This window comes from Xiphias gladius, chromosome 13 (assembly GCF_016859285.1).
Source record: "Xiphias gladius isolate SHS-SW01 ecotype Sanya breed wild chromosome 13, ASM1685928v1, whole genome shotgun sequence".
In the NCBI taxonomy this organism is placed as follows: Eukaryota; Metazoa; Chordata; class Actinopteri; order Istiophoriformes; family Xiphiidae; genus Xiphias; species Xiphias gladius.
In genome coordinates, this window is record NC_053412.1 from 8,474,257 (window position 1) to 8,497,447 (window position 23,191).

General features: G+C 40.8%; 2 protein-coding genes across 4 annotated transcripts in view; one reads left to right on the forward strand and one right to left on the reverse strand.

The window, feature by feature from the left end:
• The window catches only part of LOC120798324 (peripheral plasma membrane protein CASK-like), a 40,829-nt gene that overhangs the window by 1,562 nt on the left and 16,076 nt on the right, over nucleotides 1-23,191 (forward strand). For all 3 annotated transcript variants that reach the window (XM_040142546.1, XM_040142547.1, XM_040142548.1), the window contains exons 2-10: nucleotides 8,074-8,186; nucleotides 12,411-12,516; nucleotides 13,436-13,513; nucleotides 13,641-13,713; nucleotides 18,571-18,673; nucleotides 19,479-19,654; nucleotides 20,541-20,663; nucleotides 21,112-21,195; nucleotides 21,469-21,568. In XM_040142546.1, the coding sequence (XP_039998480.1) occupies nucleotides 8,074-8,186; nucleotides 12,411-12,516; nucleotides 13,436-13,513; nucleotides 13,641-13,713; nucleotides 18,571-18,673; nucleotides 19,479-19,654; nucleotides 20,541-20,663; nucleotides 21,112-21,195; nucleotides 21,469-21,568 (956 nt within the window). The remainder of the gene's footprint in view (nucleotides 1-8,073; nucleotides 8,187-12,410; nucleotides 12,517-13,435; nucleotides 13,514-13,640; nucleotides 13,714-18,570; nucleotides 18,674-19,478; nucleotides 19,655-20,540; nucleotides 20,664-21,111; nucleotides 21,196-21,468; nucleotides 21,569-23,191) is intronic.
• Nucleotides 14,575-17,101, reverse strand: LOC120798325 (probable G-protein coupled receptor 34). The gene is given in 3 exon segments (XM_040142549.1): nucleotides 14,575-14,997; nucleotides 14,999-16,262; nucleotides 16,705-17,101. Coding segments are annotated over 2 exon segments (1,287 nt in total). The 5' UTR covers nucleotides 16,222-16,262; nucleotides 16,705-17,101; the 3' UTR covers nucleotides 14,575-14,933.

A 23,191-nucleotide genomic window follows, 5' to 3' on the forward strand; every position in this document is an offset into this window, starting at 1 on the left:
TTAGCTGGCAGATGAGGGGAGTTTTGCCATATTAGGTGTGCAATTATGTCAGCTTCAACATGTTGTCTTTTCTGCAATTGTTAATTACATAGCCAAGCCTGTATAGCCTACGTGGGGTACCACATTCGTAGAGGTAAATATATCCAGGCTACTTTTTTATGGCCAAAATGTAGAAACCCCCGACTTTTTGGTGCTCCCTGCAGCCATAAGCGAAGCCTGAGAAATACAGTATTTGCACAAATACTTCTTGAGTGTGTTGAGCAGTTTTGTAGGTGTGGTCACACAGTCCAGGCAGGTCAGTAGAAGAGTAATACATGACTGAACAATAGTCTGGACAGGAGCATATCGTAAGCCTTAGTAAAGAAGGGAGATGCCACATTTATGTCACAGAAAATCCCAGAAAATCCTTCTCATCCTGCCAGTTCTTTTGTGAAACTGCAGTTGATGGATCAAGTGTGTTGAGTCCTGGTGTCTTGGGATGTGTTGCAGGAAGAAGGGGGGATCATTTTTCCTCAGCCCCAAGGTGGGAGGGGAAGGGAGGCTGAGGCAGATCAATGGAGACAAGTGGAGTTGGGAATGGGATGGCCCTGAGGCTAAGGATATAAATAATTCCAGCAGACATTGACTGCAGCACTCTCCGACTTTGTTTTTAACCTCATGTTTTACTGTGAGCACCACTGTAGGTAGTAGACAACATGGCAGACAGCAGAAATGTGAGCATGTTAATTAAAATTTGAAATTGAAATACTTTATATCCACAGGAAACCACCATTAAAAACCCTATTCCATCTTTTCTGGTTAGAGGGTATTCCTGCTCCTGCATTTTAGGTTAAGTATGTTTTGTATCAGAGGTCAGGCAATTTTGTCACATAAGGGGATAGCCAGATTGACACAAAATGGATTGAAGGCAAGATGATAATTTGTCCATTCAGTGTGTTAAATTGATTGACAATATGATGTCAGTAAAGGCCTCGACCAGGCTTTCAATACCTTGTTTCATGTTCCTCCACCTTTTTAAAAGAATTCCAGGAATTTCTTTTTTTTGACTCTGACTGAATCTGAAACGTAGCTGTCAGTTCAGAAATGTCTGAACATGAAATATTTGTTGGTGAATTTTGTTTTAAGAGCCTGGCAGTGAGATGAATGTTTCATCAACAGTGTCTGATCAGGGCACACAAATTGAAAAATACTATAATCGACAGTGGGTGACATATACTAATCCCTATTAAATTTGTACTAATTAGTTTGTCCTTTACTTCCTGCCATATGTAGTAGGAGTTGTCATGGTGATTTATCTCACATTGTTGGATGATCTTGGGGCTGTTGTATACTTGCATGTCTCTCACTGACCTTTGCCCACAGCTCCTTTCAAACTTGTACATAAACCCTGTTATCCAGCCAGTCCCTCCTTCAGTCTTCTATTGTTGTTCAGAGAAGTCATCTATTATTGTCCCTGATCGGCTTGTGTCGGAGAGGAGCAGCCTGGCTGGGTGGGATTGAGAACATCACTGTTCATTAATCGGTCTCCTTTAAACTTGGATTGTAAAGGGAGCCATGTTCAGGGTAATTTCTACTGAAAGATGGTTAATAAGTACATTTGGAGAAAGTTTTTTTTTTTTTTTTTTTTTTTGTGTGTGTGTGTGTGTGAGAAGTTACGGGATTTATACTGACATTTTTCCTTTGATCGTATTTTCCTCATAGTGTCTTCTCGATTAGCTTTTTCAGGATGTAACCAGGCACTGCGATAGCATAGGCCTCTGGGCTTAGATTGTGTTTATGGCACTGTGAATGCACACAGAGGCGCCAACATAGGCTCCTCGTCCACCGGGATCCTTCTTGTTTCAGCGCTGCCTTCTTTTACTCATTATTTTCGATGGAAACATGTGCTTTTGCATTGCTGGCAGCACAGGGAACTTAGCAAGGTTTCAGAACTGTGAGCCAAAGCACAATAAGTCAAAAATATTTGAACTTTTAGTAAGTTGGAACCCGGATTCATCAGGGTTTATAGTTGCATGGCAACAGTAAGAGCTGCATATGTCCGTGTAGCATTGCTATAAAGACGCACATGGACTGTGTCGGATTTTACAGCTCATGCATGCAAATGTTCATTCAACTCCCCTTTGGTCATACTAGCCTTAATTCAGCAGAGGAATATCAGACAGGTCAGGTGTCAATTCAGCCTCTGACTGGATTAACTCCAGTGAAAGATGACACGGGCTATTGAACAGGCGTGGGCTGTGCAGACCCTGCTCGTTATGTGCAAATTGTTTGGTTTACACGGTGAATATGCGACGATAATGTAACATAATGTACTGACCACAGGCCTGTTTTTGAGATCTCCGCTTTAGTTGAAGTGTTGGCAAAGCACAGAAGCAATTTAATACATTTGTGTCTGTAATGATTCTGTTTGAATAGGACTTAGGTTGTTGAGAAGAACTATTGGAGTCCCAGTGCTCTTTATTTTCAGCCCTGGGGTGGTCATTAGAGCCAAGGATATTGGGATGGGAGACTGATTATTAACCAATGACTTGATCACCCCTCTGGCTTACTCTGGGATGGATAATTAAATTGCTTGGACAACAGTTAAATCTTAAATTTTCATTGATTGTCTTGTAGTTTTTAGAAGTCTAATGGTAGAATCTCCCTAATCAGATGCAGCATTTAGCATAATAATCTTTTGTAGACTGGCAAAATAGTTTGTCTTAACTTTAAGCAATTAAAGTAAAATTTTGGTTGTCACTTATCAGATGTTTTTAGTAGCTTTAAGCAGGTTTAACTAGCAAAATAGATAAGGCACAATTATTCATATTTAATTCTACCCTCTTAGCTTGATATAGCCCTCACCACGGTCAACAAGATGTGATGAGAGGAGAATATGTGTTTCGATTTTCATCTTCACATGTCATTGTGAGATTATTATTCTGGTTTTTGTAATCAGTATACTTTAGGTCTGCAGCTAACGATTATTTCCATTAATCTGTCTATTATTTTTTCCATTCGTCAATGTGTTCTGTCCTTCAGTAAAACGTTAGGAAATAGTGTTAAATGCCCAACGTAACTTCACAGAAAATAAGATGACGTCTTCAAACTCCTTTTGTTGTCCAACCAACAATGCAAAACTCAAAGACATTAAATTTACAATTTAAAAACAAAAAGGGAGACAAACTGCAGATCTGCACATTAGACAAGCTAGAAGTGCGGAATGTTTGGCATGCAGCAATTTGCACTGAGCTACCTGTTCATTATGTAAACCTGTACACAGTTTAGGGCAATCTTTGTGAAGCTTTATTTTGTTGTCTCTTTGTTAAAATTGTGTCAGAGGCGATAGATCATCTCTGTAGTGATTTGGGTGTATTTTGGAGTGCAAATGAAGATATCTTTCTAATATTCTGTTCCCTCATGTATGTTAATGGGGTTGGAGAGACTGTTCAGCTGGAAAATCCAGGGTTTAAGCCCCCAGTTTGGCAACGATCCACTCAGCAGAAGTGTCCTGAAGCAAAATCACTAAATTCCTGCTGGGATCAATAAAGTATCACATTATTGAATGTGTTATATTCCCATCTGTTTTGTAGAGGAAGATATTGAAAGCAATTTTTGCATCATGAAAAAGTAACATTGTAAAGTCTTTTCAGGTTCTTTGATTTGAATAGTGAAACATGGTTAATTTGATCTGTGTCAGGTTGTGCCTCTGTGTAACACACAGGGTACACTTTTTCTTTTCTTTTCTTAATTTTTCCTTTTATTTTTTTTTTTTTTTTTTTAATTTGCCTAGCCTAAACAATATAGTAATCTTAATTGTTTTCTTTTACAAGAGAATCTTCCTCTCCATGTATAATTCTGCTCCTTTTAGCTGCCCACACACAGCAAATCAATAGTTGTGAATGGAAGGTGTAAAATTGAAGCTTTCTTTCAGACTACATGGCCAGACTTTACAGGATGGTTTAAACAAACCTGGATCCTCTTCTGATTTACGTATAGGAAAAGATTATCTGCTAAAGCTTTAGAACCTCCTGAGGGTATCTCTGCTCTAAATTTCAGTTTGCAACCCGAATGTTAATTTCCCCACTAATATTCAAATGCTTGTTTCCCTAATTTGCATAAGGAAGTGCTCTGGATTATTGTTGCTCAGACATTCACAGACTACGGTTGAACAGCAATGAACTTTGTTGAACTTGTTAAATTAACAGCTTTGCACTGGATCTCAGTTTGGGCAGTAGGGCAAACAGCACTTATCCTGGAATTAGTCTGCTAGAATCACTTTCATGGACTTATTTTTTTTTGCTTTCAGAGCACGTACTTCTGTAAAAATTGACAGTTGTCAGTGTTGTGTATATATTAGCATCATCAGTAATTCACATATTTTTTAAAGCTCTGAAATCTTATCAGTAAAATACATGGCAAAACTTTGAATTTCCTGACACATCCAACAATCAATTTGATTCCGCCTTTGTGAGCTGCTGATTTGTTTTGTGCACTCACTAATGAATTCATTATGTTGTTAATCATAAACGGTGTTGCGTGTATGTCATGAGGTTTTTCTAAATGCAATGACTTTTGCAAAAAACAACTAAATGAGGGTGTGGAGAAAGTTAGCGGTATAGGCTTGTCACCGTATGCCAATGATGATAATGCGCTGGGTGAAAAGACAAGATAAGATGCAATTTACCTGGTTCTATATCAGAGGCCAGGATTGACCAGCAACAACAGTGTGCCAACCTGATATACTCATACAAATAATTTTTTCCACCAAATATGTGGGACATACTGAGTGAATTATGCTAGCTGCTGGCCGAAGCTAAAGAGCAAAATGCTGCTCTAAGCAAAGATGGTAGCTCTCAGGAGAGCGCTGCTGGTGATGTTGAGTCTGCGGCTACAGATGTGTCCTGTCCCTATTTAGGAGAGCAAAAAGAAAAAAGAGACCTGGGAGGAAATTCGACGCTCATTGTCAGCATGGATGTTAAAAATCTAACCTAACATCCAGTCTTTGATTTACATGGAGCCTGGATTTGAAATGAGCCAAAGAGTGCTCTGCAAAGATCGCCACTTTGGGCTAATGTTTGATGACTACTGCTGCCGGATGTGAGCCATGTGTGGGTGTTTTGTATGAGCCCACTCAGCACAGCTGTGGTGATGTCAGTACGGCATGTGGTCTCTCCAGTCCGCCCCCCCCCCCTCCTATTTGCTTTCTTTTAGTGCCTCTATAATAGCTACTGTACATTGCTGAATAATGTTTTTTTTTCCAGATGATGAAACTAATTGCATTCTAATTTATTAAATTAAATAGCGGCCCCAACCCCCTTTTCATTTTGTAACACACAAATATTGTAGAAACCGCCCCATTCGTGAACTGATTTCCCATGGAGCTCCCTTGAATTGACTTTCAAGATTACAAATAGGGTTGATGCATAGAATCTGGCAGGTTCACCCAATCCCACCTCATTGCTTAATGAAGGTAATGAGTTTTATTGACCCACATTAGATCAGTTGCCAGGATTGCCTTACCCCCTCACTTCATCATTTGTATCAATGTGGTTGTAGCCTCTGACTTAACTCCCCCAAATCTTCACCAGTCAAAACGCAGATCTAAAAGATTGTAAGGTTGGAATGGGGGTGTCAGAAGCTCCAACATGCACTCAAGCGGCACCACACACCTCCGCGGCCCTCCTTTTTAATGGGAAACGCAGCTGCTACGGCACATCAACCCAGCAGGGCAAAGGTCAGCGGGGTTGTCGGATCATCAGCAGGATTCCTGTAGACTCTGAAGGGAAGAGTGTTGTGTTTTACGGTTCTCTCAGCCCAGAGTGTGCACATGCTGCCTACGTTTGTTTGTACGGGTTAATCATTACAGCAGATGTGAGAGTGTATGCACAGACATATAAACTGGATAGCTTTTACTGCTGGTTTGACACTGACATTGTCAGGCAAGTTCATTTGCTAATTCAGTTAAACCAACGCCTGTTAATGGCCACCTCTTTTCTTTAGCAAAGTGTGTGTTGTGTGTGTTGTGTGTGTTCTGTGTCCCCAGCAGCAATTGGTTCCACCTCTGAGGATTGTAGACTTTGGAGACGTAGAGACAGCTGTATCACGGCAGGGATATGTGTGTTTCTGTATGTGTGCCAGTAACTCTCAATGGGCCAGGAGAGAGAAAATGTGCAAATGTCTCGGCTTTCAGTGTTTTTTCCCGCCACTTTGTTACCGATTTAATATCATGCTTGGTACTTTGGCACAAAGTGAAAGAATTATTATATGTATCTGAGAGACTAAGGAAATTCAAGGAATTATAGTTTCTACATGGACCTGACCTGTGTGTTCATGTGAGAGTGCCACTTTGTGTGGCCTGGGTGTGTGCGAATACTTGTAGAGGGCCTGTAGGAAGGTCCAGGCTTGTAAACCAGTGTGTTATTTCATAAACAGTGTTGTAATGATTTATCTAATGACTATTTAATCTGCTGTTCAATCAACAGAGAATGAATCAAATACAAAATCTGATTAGCGGTTTGTCATTTATCAAGTAAAAAGCATTCGTTTATGCATAGATAGATAGATAAAGATAAAGATAAATGATCATTAATTTATTTGAAAAAAATACAACAAATTTACAGTGAGAAAGTAGTAGCTTTTTAACTGCAAGTGATTCTAGGCTTTTGGGTGGGCTTTGATACACTGGACAACAGTCTCTCCCGGAAGCTGAGAAATTATTTGTGGTGATCTGACGTCCGACACCTAATGTCTGATAGGAAGTTACAGAGGTCATTTTCCCAATTGTTTGGTTACATACGAATGCACTGTTCTGATAAGCCTTTTTATAGATCCACACTTTAAAGTACATTTTCAGGCAAACTTTGAAAGGAAAGATGCAGCAGAAATGCAAAAACTTATGTTTTATGTGAAAGCTATTTAAAGCTATTTGGGTAGGCTACCAAAAAACATTCTGTATAGGAGACACAATACATTGGTTGTCTCAATCAGTGTGGAATTTACAACTGGTACTGTTGGAATTGCCATCTGCTAATTGACTTAACCCAGTGGGTATCAATTATTCTGTGACTTTTATGAACCTCTTATCCACAACCAAGAAACTGAAACAACATTTCTGGCACTTTGTCATAGTTTGTACTGTAGAGAAATGTAGGTCGTATCAGTCATCAATCATGGTAACACTTTATACAACAAGTAAAATGTGTCATGATGCAATTTTTGTGTATTCATCTATTTTTACCCACAGTGTTTTCAGAAAATGCAGAAAATTGGGTCACATAATGTGGTATGTGTTTCAGCTGAGCTGAAAACATTTTGTTTTATGAGACCTGTTAATATCTCATTCAAGAATGTTGAAACTGTACAGTTAGTTTTTGTAATACCATAAATTCTTTATGCGATTTTAAAAAGGACCAATAGTGTCTTAATTTCTAAGAACTGTCTCACTAAATGAAATGTGTCTATTTAAGTTTTCCTGTGCTACAGGGCTAATTTTCTTCTAACACACAAATTCTATTAGAAATCTCAAATCTGCCACACAAACTTTGACCAGAGTTAGCTTCTTGAGTTGGCAAGTCATTGCTGGACTACTCTGTTCAACTTTAATACAAAATCTTGAGAATTACGGCTGGACAAAGGGCAGGATATCATGCCTTTATAGCTTCCATTTGTCAGGCCCAATGCCGTTATATTAGGAATCACAACCTTACAATATCTTGTAGGGTAGGTCTCCCTAGCTCAGGTCTCTATAATAAAGCTTTTATTTTAGCTTTTACAGCTGTGCTGCACACCACTGCTCTATAATTCCAACTGGCATGAGCATGGAAGCTCCAATGTGTAGCTAACCACCCACTGTAAATCCACAATATTTTAGAAACAGTGCTTTTTCTGCCCATGGCATTAGGCGTGTGTGTGCGTGCGTGCGTGCGTGCGTGCGTGCGGCTGATTATATGTACATGTATGTACATTTCTGATAAGTGCTAATTCCTTGTTTGAATCTGAGAAATCATGTATGCACAGAGATTTGTGCTTAGGTATTGTTGTAGGTGTCAGTTACTAACTCTGTGTATGTGTGTGTGTGTGTGTGTTTTGCAGGGGTCCCTTTAGCGTGGTGAGGCGCTGCATCAACAGAGACACAGGCCAGCAGTTTGCTGTAAAGATCGTCGATGTCGCCAGCTTCACCTCCAGCCCTGGCCTCAGTACAGAAGGTGAGGAAAACAGCTTGTGTGGTTTAAACAGATGGGTGGGGTTAACAGAATCAGGCCAAGAGAAGATAGTTGTCAGGAATATTGTCAATCACAGATAATTACACTTTTAAACAGACTTAGTTAAAACTTGAAAGATGTAAGTAACTTGTGAACTTTTTTTTCTGTGCTGTAATGCAAACTCCACCCACCTGGTCCTCATTGTGGGCTAAAACAAATGTTGTGAATCTGAAAATACTGTTTGGCTCAGTTATCAAACATCAAAGCACACACAGAGTGTATTATGGCATTCTCACACTCAAATAAATGAGGTATAATGTCACGCCGCACCGGGATGAACAAGTGTTGGAACTGCATGTGCTTCTGTGTGTTAGTGTGGATCATGATGTGCGTATATTGGTTAGGTTGTGAGGGTGAGTATGTGTGAGATATCGATGCATGCCATGTCTCACCATGTGGTTTTGTGTTGTCATGCTGAGATCTGTGCGTGTGTGTGTGTGTCTGAGAGAGAAAGCGAGAGAGATGAAGACAAAAGTCATAGGTGTGTGTGTGTGTGTGTGTGTGTGTGTGCGTGCGTGCGTGCGTGCGTGCGTGCGTGCGTGCGTGCGTGCGTGCGTGCTGGCATCCACTATGTGCCATCTGTGAGGTCCCAGCCAGAGATTAGCGTGGCAGCCAATAACGGCAAGACAAGAAAATGACCCAAGGGAGGAGAAACTGAAAAAGTGGAGATTTTCACCAGTGCTTCCCAAACCAAAGTCTGCACTCTAAATAATTTTGGTTAGTGTGTTAACATGATCCACAGTCTCTAAATTTAATCATCCGCAAATATAAACCACCTGCGCTGAATAGTTTTTCTTACTTTGGAAATGTTTGAAATAGTGCTGTTAGATTTCCTGAGTCACTTGTAGCATGCCTCACCCTGTGGCCACTGGTCAGTTGGAACAAGCCTGGTAACATTTAACTTGCATGTGGCATATGTGATGACAAGAATGTCCAGAAGGCCATAGAAGTACTATGGAAGTATTCCTTTCACGAAAATTGGATTTGCTGATCTAGTCTGTTTCATATTATCGTAACAATTTTATAGACAACAATTGAATGAATCTAAAAAGTCTAGTATCCATATTTTAAAAACCGGTTCAAAGTCTATAAATTGTTGTAGCCTGTATGGGATACATAACTTGAATAACACTAAAAGAAAAAGCAATGACACTTAAAGGCTGCGTTTGTTGGGCACTGAAATAAACGAAAATATCTATGTTTTAGTGTGATCATTTTCATGCTCTTTGATTCATGCACAAGTGAAAACTATACAAATTACCATACTTACATTATTCTGTGTCCCAGATTATAATACATATTCTTCTTGAATCAAGTTTCTTATAGGCAGTAATATGGGATATTGCAAGAAAAAGAAATGGCAATGACATGCACCATCTCCTAAGCTGAATTCTGATCATACTAAATATCAAGTGCATATTCATGTGCAACGAAATTAAACCTTAAACTGTGAAAGTGGAAGTTTCACCTGAGGTTAAAAAAAAAAAAAAAAACTTTTTTTTTTTTTTTGGACATTTTAAAAAGTTACAAGAGAGGAAATAAGCAAGTGGCCAATCAAAGGGACAAGGTAGAGAACTGGAGTGCAGCCAGGTTTGGTGAGTGGTTTCCTGAGACCCCATACTTTAGCTTATTAAGAAAGAATCTGCGTCAGCATAAGTGCGAGTGAGAAGGAAAGGGAGATGGAACTGCAGACTGGGCTGAGCTACAAGCTGAAAAACAAACAACTGTACAACAATTGTGTGAGCATGTCAGGGAGTTAGAAGAACAAAAGATTAATAGCATAATTAAGAGTTTGGGAGTACTGAGTAAAAGCAGAATGATTGAGTGTCTGGATTCGTAGAATTTAATAAGGATGAATGTAGAGAGTGGACTAGTGAGCGCACTCAGTCAACATTAAAGCTAAAAAAAAATACAATATTGCAATTTGCAATATTATTAGTTAGAATTTATATTGTAAGTTTAGGGAATGAACATGTTGGAAATATAATTCATCAGTACCCCAGACAAAGTAACAACAGTGTATGATCACGCATTTTTGACTTTTCAATTACTTAAGTGAGCTGGTTTTACCCTAGGGTCTTGATATCATGTGATACAATGGCAAGATTGTTCCTCCCAACTGTCTTATAACAAAACTTGAAAGTTAAATTATTTAACATTGCTTCACAAAGCGTAATGTAGCCCAGACCTTCCATCCAAGAATCGATTTGAAATCGCCCCAGTAAATGGCACTGGTTTCATTGACTGCTCCAGGCCTCTCTGGCTCCCTCCCTCTGTCTGAGTGGTTTCGTTGTTGCTGCGCGGACACTGGGCACCATTGTTAAGTTCAAGAATAGATACTCCACGAGATAGGCCGAGTGCAAAGAGGAGAGGAGAGAAGAAATGAAAGCAAAGGAACAGGAGAATGGGGGCTCTGTGGTGGGGAAACAGCATCATTTCTCAGTGTTGCATAATGATACTGGTCTGTCACGACACAATGAGCGCACACACGCACACAAAAAGATCAGTAGACTTGCAGATGGGGAGTGGACTGTGTAAATGAGTTTCTTTTTTTTTTTTTTTTAATAGAGTGAGGAGCTCAACAGAAGCACATTGTGTCTGTCTGCCTGCCTCAGCAGTCTATGCCTCTGTCTAACCACTTGTCTTGCAAGTTGTTGGTCATCCTATTCAATACTGTGTATTTCCTTTTCTTTAAAAGGAGGACAGTCAGCTCCCCTTAGCAGCATCTTCCCCTCAGTATTGTTTTTCTTTAATCAGGCAGTCAAAAGATGAGAAATGCCACAGAGTTGTGTTGTAATTGTGTTTGCAGTGCAATCTGGATGTAGTGATAATGAGAGGGAACGATGTCGATGAGTGCAGGCCAGATGTGCATTTAAATGTGCAAATAAAATGGTATTTTATTGGTGCTACATCTGGTGTTATTGTCTTTCTGTTAAGATACCAGCTTGTGCGCTTGCATATCTGTCTGCCTAACGTGAACGCTCGCCTCGTTTGCTCTTCATCTATGAAGAATGGCATCCCTTGGTCTGTAAAGGAAATATGCTGTAACTCCCTCTGGTGGTGTCATTGACATGTGGCACGTATGCCGAGGTTTGAGAGGAGGAGGGTGGCATTCTGGGCTCGTCCTCTTGGCTTTTCATGTCCTCAACTCACCACCCCGGGATGTGAAAGAATTTAACAAAGCACCAACCCACCACAAACGAGCCTCTCAGCAGAATAGATGTTTTTCTCTCTCAAATGAACATCAGGGAGCTTTATCACCCAAAGGTCGTCTCATTTTCTGTTTACATTTGTTTGGTGCATTCTCATTATAGTACTTCTTACCTTTTTTGAATATAAAATAATTATACAGTTTTGATTGAACCACTTCAAATAAAGAAGAAGTTACAGCCATCAAAATCTGAGTTCTGCTGAGACTATATTTGTTATGTGTTTGGTTGTTCATTTGGTATCTCTCTAACACTATTTTGTGCCATCATCTTCATAAAAGCTTTTTTAGCTTAAAAAAAATCTTTTTAAAACTTCCAAGCCTCATCTGTTCATAGCTCTGCATATTATGTTTGGGGGAAATAGCATACAGCCATATCTGTTTCTCATTGCAGACATTTAGTAGCATACGTGTGTAAAATTAAGTATTTGGAAAATTGCAGATATTCTTACAAGGACGCTGAGAGCAAAGCCCTGGAACTACTGAAGCTACTAAGTACATAAAGTACTTGAATGAGCCAACAGAGGAAGCACACAATGAAATTTTCCCATTTGAAAGCATGGACACTGAGGAATTAAGAAACTTATTTTTTCAGTGTGCCATGGATACGAAATATTTCACAATATGTAAACTTGTTTTTTCGCCCCCCCCCCCGTTCCGGTCCATGTGTGATTTAAAGTTGGGGGTTAGTCTTTTGTAACCACAGTGTGGCCACAATTTGGCCAAAAAGTTAGGAAACTGGGTTATTACAATTAATTTTGAGTTTTAAAACTTCTCAACGCTACAAAAGGAAAGAAGCAAAATAACCTCAATTTATAGCATTTAAAGTCTGATAAAATTTGGTTAACATATGAACTCCCAACGTGCAACCAAACTATTATTATTATGCTGGATTGTATATTAATTGTTGGATGTAAACAATATCTCACCATACCCCCCTTATAATTTCTGTCTGCCAGACCTGAAACGAGAGGCCAGTATCTGCCACATGCTAAAACACCCTCACATCGTGGAACTGCTGGAGACCTACAGCTCCGATGGCATGCTCTACATGGTCTTTGAATTGTAAGTCTATGCAGCACACTCTGACTGCCATTATGCATAATAGTTTAGTAGTTTCTTATGTACGGCTCGAACCAGGGCAGGAAACACTTGTCAGGAAACACTTGAGACAGATGTAAAACCCACAGAATAAATTTAATAGCAACTTTTGGTCATTTCACACCCTATAACCAACACTACCAGCCCTTACAGACCTATTTCTTTACCACCTTAAATACGGTGTTAAAGCTCAGATAGTAGACATTAGTGTCGTTAATCTGAAGATATATCTAGGCCCGGGCAAAATGTCAAGAATAAATGGGATATTTGCATGTGTTTTGTTGGGTAGGAATAAATAAAGAGGTTATTCTACAGTATTCACGTATCACCCTGAGGAATGAAGTCTGAGAATGATTCAGATTTTCTTTTTTTTTTTTTTTTTTTTAAATGTAAATTCATGGTCTGGAATAAAAGAAATTGATTAATTTGCCATTGCTGAAATGACAGGTCTTTATATGGCAACAGAATCTTACTGATCATGTCAGATATTGTTAGATTGCGCCCTTGCCTAATGCACAGTAAATATAAAAAGAACATGTTGTGATCTAAAGCATCAATTTTCAATATAAAATTCAGTTTTCAGGATTTTATAAAACTGTATCCCATAGCTTCCTCAAAGCTTCCTTGTGGATTGTACTGGCTGAAAAGGGCTATAGTAACAATCTAGTGCATCAGAGAGCAATTTAATGACAGCAGGTCATAAAATTGCTCGCTGACGGATGATCCGTTATGTTATGTTATGTAATCTAAACACTATTTAGAGAGTTGCTAGTTTATCTCATCTTGTGTGAGCTTATAACTGTAAGAAGGTTTCCGGTAGAAACCTAATTTTGACTTGTCCCTACCCTGATCTCTTCTTCCTCTTTCTTTCCCTCTCTCTTAGTATGGATGGAGCAGACCTGTGTTTTGAAATTGTTAAGAGAGCCGATGCTGGGTTTGTGTACAGCGAAGCGGTGGCCAGGTAGGACACAGAGTCTGGGAACTGTGGGTAGAGCATTTAAAATATTAATGAAACTTGAAATAAATAATAATTTGTTGATGCTTTAAACGATCTCCCCCTTGTCTGTTTCTGCTTTCTGTCTTTTCAGCCACTATATGAGGCAGATTTTGGAGGCACTTCGATACTGCCACGACAACAACGTGATTCATCGCGACGTAAAGGTGAGCTCTCTCCCATGATTCTCAGTCTAAGCCAATGAAACCACCAAATGTGTCACACTGACACTGTAGAGCAGGAGATGTTAAACCTTTTCATACCGAGCAAAGGTCAAAAGCATTACATTTACCAGAAAACACTCCCATTGACATCTGCTTTTTGTATCAACTTCTAGTTATCGTGTGGCTTTTTGAACAAACTTGTGGTCAGTCTGACCACCTGGAAAGCCCCTCTAGCCTGGAAACCAGTGCCTTAGCAAACCTCAGGTTGCATTGCATGACAAACATCGGTCTGGATTTGAGTTCTCATAGTCAGATAAGCATCAATCACTGATTCCAACAGGATTAGCCATCTAACACAGGCATAAACACTACCAGACCAGATGGAGCAGTCCTGACCCAGCCCCTTGATCAGCCCACCAGCTATTTGACAACACAGTCCAACACAATAACATCTGTGTGTGTGCTAGTAGGTCAAACCTGGGTGAAATGGGAGTTGCTCATTACCGCTGGTGTTTGTTTTCAACACCCGTCTCCAAGTGCCAGATGTGTGGGGTTTTAACACCGATAAGTTTTTAGTCCAGTTGAATTGACAGATGTAGATGTGCTTGACTAAACCTATCAAGCATTTCTTTGTCCTGTGTATATGGTATCTAAGCAGACTGAGCTGCTGTGTGCCTCTATCTGAGTTTAAGGAAGGAAACACCCCATTGAATTCTGTATTTAGGTCAATGCATCTCTTTACTTTGAAATAAACAGGATTATATTAATACTACAAATAGATTTTATTTATTTATTTATTAGTTTTCAACAAAAGCATCCAAAATATGCTTGTTTTAACATTATTCATCAGGTACAATCAATCCTTTATTACCAATATACACATTTATATTTTCAGAAACATTCAAGCACTTTCTGATGGAAAATAAACCTGACACACATTCTTTGAAAAGCTGCTGTCATATTAGTCGCTTTACAGTGCCTCTCCTAAGACAATACTGTATTGTCAGTCTTTCACTCAGGCATTAAAGTAGAATTTAAACAATGATTTCCACTGAGCGCAGATGTTCAGAAGGGGAGACAGTAAGAATAACTCAGTACTAAAAAACATACATAAGAAGGCAGTATGTGTGGAAATGCTTTTTTCAGTTTTACAAAGAATTCTGATCAGTCCAGCCTATGTTAGATATGTAAGGTATTTAATTCTCCAGTGTCCATGCTTCCACCTACTGTTGACCAGTAGGTGGAAGCATGGCCATTCCCGTGCGGTGTAGAGTGGAGTTGATGACCGATACTGGTTATCGGGGTGACCAGGGGGGTGTTTAGTTCAGGGTTCGGTAAAGCCATAGGCACAGACGGCCGCCTGAACTCGGTTGTCGAGGTGATCGACGTTGCATCGTGTAGGAAGAGAAGCCGATTGCCCAGTCGGTGTCCAAGTGCTCGGAGAGCGGTTTTGCGCACCGAGCCAGATAACATAAAGTACATGACAGGATCCAAACAGCTATTGAAGGCGGAGAATAACAGCATCACCTCATTGATGCGGTCCACCAGCTGCAAGTGGTAACACGATGCTGTTCCGCTGAGCTGGGAGAGGATGTAGACAGGGCGAAAGGTGTGGTAGGGCCCGAAACACACGGTGAACAGAAAGAGGACAAAGAAGGATTTCTTGGCGGTGCGTTTGTATTTCTGTGCGTTGGGAAGGTCTGGCTTGTCCTGTGACACCCTCAGCAACTGGGAGGCAATCTTTGCATATGAGACCCCGAGCATGATGAAGACAACCCAGAACAACACCACCAGCACCGCGTTGAAGTAGGCTTTCCCCGTGGCTATGCGTCGCTGCTTAAACTGGAAGCACTGGTCACTGTTCTCTCTGTCCTCCGCTGTGGCGATCATGGGCACCAGCGCCATCAGCGACAGACCCCACAGAGCCCCGCATGCCACCCAGCTCCATGGCCGACTGTGACCCCACAGCCTCATCGTGCCTCTCTGTGCTCTACCTTTTCCCTTTAACCTCAAGTATCTGTCCAGGCTGATGAGGCCCAGTAACATGATACTGATGTACATGTTCATATAAAATAGATTTCCTACCAGCTTGCAGGCTACAGATCCCAGTAACCACTTGTTTCCATTAACATGGTAGAGGATCCTGAAGGGCAGACACGCCAGCAGGACCAGATCGGCCACAGCACAGTTGATGAGGAGTACTCTCACAGAATTGTGGCTTGAGTGTAAGAAAATGAAGACCCACAGTGCAAACAGGTTACCCACAAGCCCAAAGACGAAAAAGAGGGAGTAGAAGACTATGATTGGCAGACGGAGGTCCGTGTCATCAAATGCGCAAACGGTCTGGTTTTGGGAGACCACTGAAGAGGTGGAGGTGGGGAAGGGAGTAGAGGAAAGGGGAAGAGAGGTAGCTGACACTGGAGGATGGGAGGATGACACTGAAGCAGGGAGGGATGAAGCAGAGACGGAAAGAGTGAAGGGGAAAGAAGAGGCAGAGGAGAACGTGGTCATTGTGTCTGAGGAGGGCTAACTTCAGGGTCGTCAATCAGGCTCTGAGAAAGAAAAGAAAAAAAAACTGTCAGTTCATTGTCACTGAATAAATACAATGAAAAAGATCTTAAATGGCAAACATTAAAGTCGAGAGAAAAAGGATCGCTCTCACTGTAAAACAGCGGTTACAGATTTTATGAGTCATGCACAGACAGGTGAGTAATACGTAGGCTGTAGCTTTAAAGGTCACACACGTATTATACTAAGGAATTTGTGAAATGGAAATTAAAGTAAAGTAATTATGCAACATCACGAAGAACCCTACAAAAGAGTTTCATAGATTTGTTTTTTTTAAGAGTGGGAGCTGGAGTCATGACTAATTGAAAGTTTAATGCCTGTTTATCACATGAATTCCAGTTGTGAGCGTCAATGCACGGACACTCACGCAAAACCAGTCACTCTGACTGCTACACACAGACGTTTGGATTAAAGCAGAACACTTACCATCAATGTTCCTTCCGTAGGAGATTCAGCACAGCTGTAGTTTAAACGTGTGTGAATGTGCAGCACAGTAATCCAGACTGAATTTTCCTCTGTCAAACTTCAAAAGCAGGGAGCACTTTTTGTTGAAAAGTGTTAAATACAACTTGAGTTACACACACAAAAAAATATGATAAAACTGCAGTTCTCGTCCTTAAAACTTTCTTCTTCTATCTTCGCCTGCCTCCTCAGTCTCTGAATGAGTTAAATCTCGTGGACTCCTCTTTTTGCATATCCTTTTGACAGTATCTGCTACTCCCTGTCCTCCCCTCAGCTGTCTGTTTTCAGTTTGCATTCAGTCTTTTCCTGGATCGGTCCTTTTCCCCTTTTATTGAAAAGCTTTACCCTCTCGACTTCCCCTGTCCCTCCTCTGCCTCGTTTTACCTCTCACTGATCTTGAACCTAAGTCAACATCCTCCACGCCCCTCCACCAGCCGATTATGAGAAGTGTAAAATGTGAAGACAGGAAGTGAGACCACCAGCACTCATACATTCACCCTGTTCCCAACCTTCGTCTGTCATGCAGCTCTCCTCAGTACTGCCTTGCATGGTTCCTTTCAGAATAAAATGACTGAAATGGGCAAGAAAGGTTGCCTTTGGACAGAATGTCTTTCTCTACGGGAGGTGGGGTGTTTTTGAATATCGAATGCACAGATGAGTGACTTTAATCTAGTCTGGAAAGTGTGCAATATGTGTGCTTTCTCCCCATAGGAAAATATTTATTATGTCCCCAAAAGCCTGTTTTTTAGCATGCTTACTGGTGCTTTCATAAACTAAAACCCGTTGCCAGCTCATTAATAAAATACTTTAATAGTAATTTAATAATAATATTGACGAAGCAGCTGTATTAGTCTGCTGGTGAGTGTGGTTGGCTGAATGTCCTCGTGTTTTTACGAAGCACCTGTTGCTGGTCCTGTCCTATAAAATGGGTTTACTTACCGTGGAGCACAGCAAATCTTTTATTACCTGCCTCCCCCTGCGATATTACTTGTATGCAAATAGTGTTTAATTGTGAAAACAATGTTGCACGGATACACTCATATAAGTGCAAATACATGCTGAAACACAGAAAAGGGATGACAGAGACATGTATATCCATATACAGTAGTTGAAGATGCTGACACATCTGCTGCTTGTCATCCAACATTTCTCTTGCTTTCACCTCCCTCTCTCTCTCTGTATCTGTCAGTTATTCTTTAGCCTGAGGTTAGATTTCTCTTTGTGCTAAAGTTCTTGCTATCTTTTTCTCCACCTTGTCCATTTTAAAAAAAAAATTGATTCATCAACTAAACAGTTTTGCAGCACGGCCATTAATGCAAGAGTTTGTTGCATTAAACTACATATCAGTTCAAAGACTCACTCTACAGCTCGCAAGTTGCGAGACACACATCTTGATCTTAAAAAAACAAAACAAAACATGCATCTCACTTAATGCTTATAATCCTTTATGCAGTAACTAATACTATCTGTAACAGCACACTGCAGATTATTGTCCTTAAAATTGTGATTGTGCAACTTGTCTTGTCATTATGAAACTCTGGTTCACTAACCACCAATTGAACATATGGGATCTTGCACTTCTGCACAGAAAAAGAGCAAAGGCAATGCTCTGCAGTTACTGTAGGTTGCAAAGAAATTTTTTTTCCGTCTTGTCAGTAAAAAGAACAAGTCGTCATCACATTTGTTAATTGGTAGATTTTGCGCAGTGCCTCTTCCAGTTTAATAAGTGAATGTGTTTTAATTCCTACTGGGACGTTCCCTCATTTAACCCGTAGGACCATATGGACCTTTAACATACAGTTGACCTTGTCTCTTTTTATTCCTCCTTAGCCCCACTGTGTGCTGTTGGCCTCAAAGGAGAACTCTGCTCCAGTCAAGCTGGGAGGTTTTGGAGTGGCAATACAGCTGGGAGAGTCTGGCTTAGTGGCTGGAGGTACAGTAGAACAGTTGGTGCTTTTTTTTTTTTTTTCTTCCCTCTATACCTCAACAAACTGAGAAAACAATCATGCATGCCTTCCCACTACACACGTGCATACACACTTACTGAGAAAATTAGGAAAGTAGTCAAAGGATGGAAAATTAATTGATTTATAATTTTGATAAATGATGAATCGTTGTATAAACCGAAGACTAGTTTACTGTTTTAATTTCCATACACTTACAGAGTGGATACCGCCTTTTATTGCCTGCGGCTCAAACTAAGTAAGAAAAGTTAGAACTGTGGGAATGGGATGAGCAATATTTCGAGACATGAGCACGTCTGTTGGTTCGCGTTTCCTCCAGCAGCTCCAGACGTGCCGATTAAGTAAACTGGAAAATGTAAATTGTCCATAGGTGAGGATGATGTCAAATAAAAAACGTCAGTTGTCGTTAGTAGAAACAATTAGTCAAATAATTGCTCAGTGGAACGAAACAAAATGCCAAACACACACATTTTTGGTTTGAACTGTTTGGTTACTTATACCAAACAATTTGAAGGCATTTGTCAGTATTTCTTGACTTTGTATAGATTAAATGATTTAGAAATTAATCCAAAAAACGATAGATTAATTGATCATTAAAATAACTGTTAGTTACAGCCCTTCACATATTCATACCCCGAGTATCATTATATCCTTACAGCGTGATCACGCCAGGTAGCTCTCCAGATTTCCACCAACGCCTCCATTTCTCATCAACACTTACATCTCTTAATAGCCAATCATTCTTAAATTTGGCTCTCTGTCTGCTATTTTCAGGTCGAGTCGGCACTCCCCACTTCATGGCCCCAGAGGTAGTGAAGAGAGAGCCATATGGCAAACCGGTGGATGTGTGGGGATGTGGAGTCATCCTCTTCATCCTCCTGTCTGGCTGCCTGCCTTTCTACGGCACCAAGGAGCGCTTGTTCGAGGCCATCATCAAGGGGAAATACAAGGTAAGAAAATTATTGACCAAAAAACGCTTGTTCTCTCTTAGAGTCACCAGAGATGTGCCCTTTAGCAAGAAGCTAAGCACAATAGCGAGCTCCTCTTTATCACCGAGATACAGTGTGCGTCAAATACACGGTTGAGCTCGAACTGCGTTACAGAGAACCGAACGGTGTGCGCGCTGCATCGCTTAAGAACCGCTAGTGCGATGTTAATTGTTAAAATGTTCCCTTTTTATTTAAATGTACGAGTTGGTCTGTAAAGGTAGAACGCATTCACTGAAGGACAATGGTGAAATATCAGTCTTTGACATCGGTGATGCATCTTTTCGGCCAAGGTTTTTGTTCTTTTCCTTCCTGTTGGTTTTGTTCAACTTGCCAACAAACAGTCAGTGAGAGGTGATGAACAAATTGACGGTATCCACAGCGGATAGGGAGATGAAGGTCTGATAAATGTAGTGTTATCAACTGAGGGGATGAATTTCCTGCTTGGTGCAATAATCTGTGGCAGATGGAGTCACTGCAGGCAGCTTGATGGATAACACTGTGGTATCGTCCATCAAGCTGCCGCTAAACATCTGCTGCCAAATTAAGAGATATTATCTTTTAGAATAAAATCTGTAACTAATAAGCTCTACCAACACATTATAGACTGTGGTATTCTAAACAAGGATTTATAAATATCCATAATAAACATTTTTAACAACAGTATATTTATTCATGGTGCGCGCACACAAATCTCTTACTTGTTCCCTTATAACCTTCTTCATTGCTGACCTGGTGACCACGACAACAGTAGCAACAGTGAAGCTCTCCTGCATCCGTCCGAGAGTGTCCGTTTGCCCATCTTTACCTGTGTATCCGTGTGTATGTATCTGTGTGTGCGCTTGTCCAGATGAACCCGCGCCAGTGGGCCCACATCTCAGAGAGCGCCAAAGACCTTGTGAGACGCATGCTGATGCTGGACCCTGCTGAGAGAATCACTGTCTATGAGGCCCTCAACCACCCCTGGCTGAAGGCGAGATCACACACACTACACACACTACTGCTAGTAATAAATTCAGTCCTGGCTAAGAGCTCAGACTTTAGATGCAGCCAACTTTAGCAGATTATTGTCCTTGACCTTCCACTTTAGTGATCCTCTCCTGTGTAATATTTAAAAACGACATTTTGTGTGATATGGGTGTTTGGCATTTTAATGAAAAAAAGCAGTTCAAGGTCACCTCTAAACTATTGGCCTTTAGCGCTGTTCACTCAGAACCACTTCCTCCCGCTTGTATCTACATCTCTGCTTTCACATCCGTTCTGTGTGTGCGCGCACGTGTGCGTGTGTGTGAGTGTGCACATACGACACACAAGTCCCCAGTGTTGTATTTAGAATTTCCTACTTGTGCTTATGGTGGTTATCTGTGGGTTTTGTTTTTTTTTTTTGTTTCTTTTTACATTTATTTTCCTTGTCTGTGTAGGAGAGGGACAGGTATGCCTACAAGATCCACCTGCCAGAAACAGTGGAACAGCTGAGGAAGTTCAACGCCAGAAGGAAGCTGAAGGTCAGCACAGTGTTGATGTTAAACTCGGAATGGAAATCTGCATGTTCTGCACGATTTAAATAGGAGATCAGACTAAATATCACCCCCCCCGCACTGTGCGTCTGCTTCTAATCAGCGACATAGATTAATTTCTTGATAAACGTTCTCCAAGAATCTTAACAGCCCTGCCCTCTTAAGGCCTCGTATACAAGTGCATAAAAAACACGAACATACACCTCACAATATGGAGACTTGGTAATGCAAAAGCTACATTATCCCTACTTTGTATCCCAGGGTGCAGTGCTGGCTGCTGTTTCCAGCCACAAATTTAATTCCTACTATGGCGACCCCCCAGAGGAGCTACACGACTTCTCAGATGACCCCACCTCCTCAGGTAAATCACACAATGCTATCCTGCTGTAGGTAGGAGTAAGAGGACAATAAAAATAACTTCTTCTAAATTACAATGGTATTAATGGTTATGTAGTAGTTAACTGTACAAACTGATGTGTGTGTGTATGTGTGAAGATTGAGTTCTCCCTCCATATGTCAAATATACACTGATGTGTCATTCAGGGTTACATAAAAGACACCACTATGTATCTGCACCAGAGGACACAATTAGTCCATTCACTTTCTAGCCCAGTTTCTATTCTTGTGGTTTCTACTCTAGTGTCTTAATGTGATCTCCAGCTGTCTGTGTAGAACTTCCTCTGTTCAAACGAAGACAGATGTTGCCCAACACCTTCACTTCCCTGTCTCAGCCATGGACTTTCACTTCCTTTGATATCAAGACTGCTGGCTTTACCTGCCAGTAGTTATCAGCATATAGCGTCTTTGTTGTAAACAGTATAAAATGAGCACTGTTACATCATCACCTAATGAATCAGTGCAGTGACCTAAGCCTTGCACATATTCTGCTCAGTTTTATACGCAGCCACTGCAGCCTGATATACCACCATGTATGTCGTTTCTGCTGAGGCTGGCAGTCTGTTGCAGTCATGCTTCCTGGTGACTGGTTTATTTTTGCAGTTGGGCACCAGACATGCTGCCGGTCACTGACTTGTTTGTAGTGTAGTAGGTGCTTACGGCAGCTTGGCAGATTATTCATAGACCTGACTAGATTTGCTGATTTTTCTGGCTCTGTTGCTGCTCATTCCTCTTTCCCCCCCTGCCCCCCTTCTACTCCCTACCTGCCCTTATGCTTCCTCACACTGCCGGTTCTCTTGACGTTTTGTTCTCTCCCTTCTTTCTTTGGCTTTCTTTCATTGTGAGGTGTGAAACTCTACATCCGTAGTTGCCGTAATCCTCCTCTAATCTCGGCCTCTTTTTGTTTTGGTGTTGTTTTTCTTCTGCTGTGCTGTCTCTAGGACTGCTAGCTGCTGAAAGTACGTATCCCCCCTCCCCACCCATAGAATCTTGATGTGTGATATCATCATGACATCATCACTTGCTTTTCAGTTTGTTTCATTTTTCTTACTGTTGAATGATGTTGGTCCTAATCCTCCAAAATGGCTTCCTCTGTCGCCCTCTGTCTTCTCTCCTGTCTCCCTTTTGAGAAAACCCATTTGGTTTGATGAATGTGCTTTTATCCCGCGGTCATTTTAAGTGACAATATTATTCATTAAATTCATTTTCTTGAGGAATAGCATTCATTTTGTATTTCATAAGCTCTCAGCGATTAACCAATTATTGATCTGTACATGGCTGACTATCGATTAAAGAGATTAGTATCCCTAAGTGTAGTAGTATGATGCATGTAAACAGACCTATAACAAGGTTTTCCCCAAAGTTAATGACAGCCTAAATAGAACGTTTCCTTTCTGCTGTTTCCCTACCACGTCTCACAGTAAAGTCCCATTTGTTTTCTTCTCAAACGCCATTATTAGCCCAGCATTATATATGTTTGTAACTGGGATTATCCTCCCCATGTTCATCTTTCATCTGTTATTCCAGGACTTCCTTCTAGAGTTTTCTCGTTAACTGAATTGCGTCCCTTTTTAAGGCACTGCTTGTT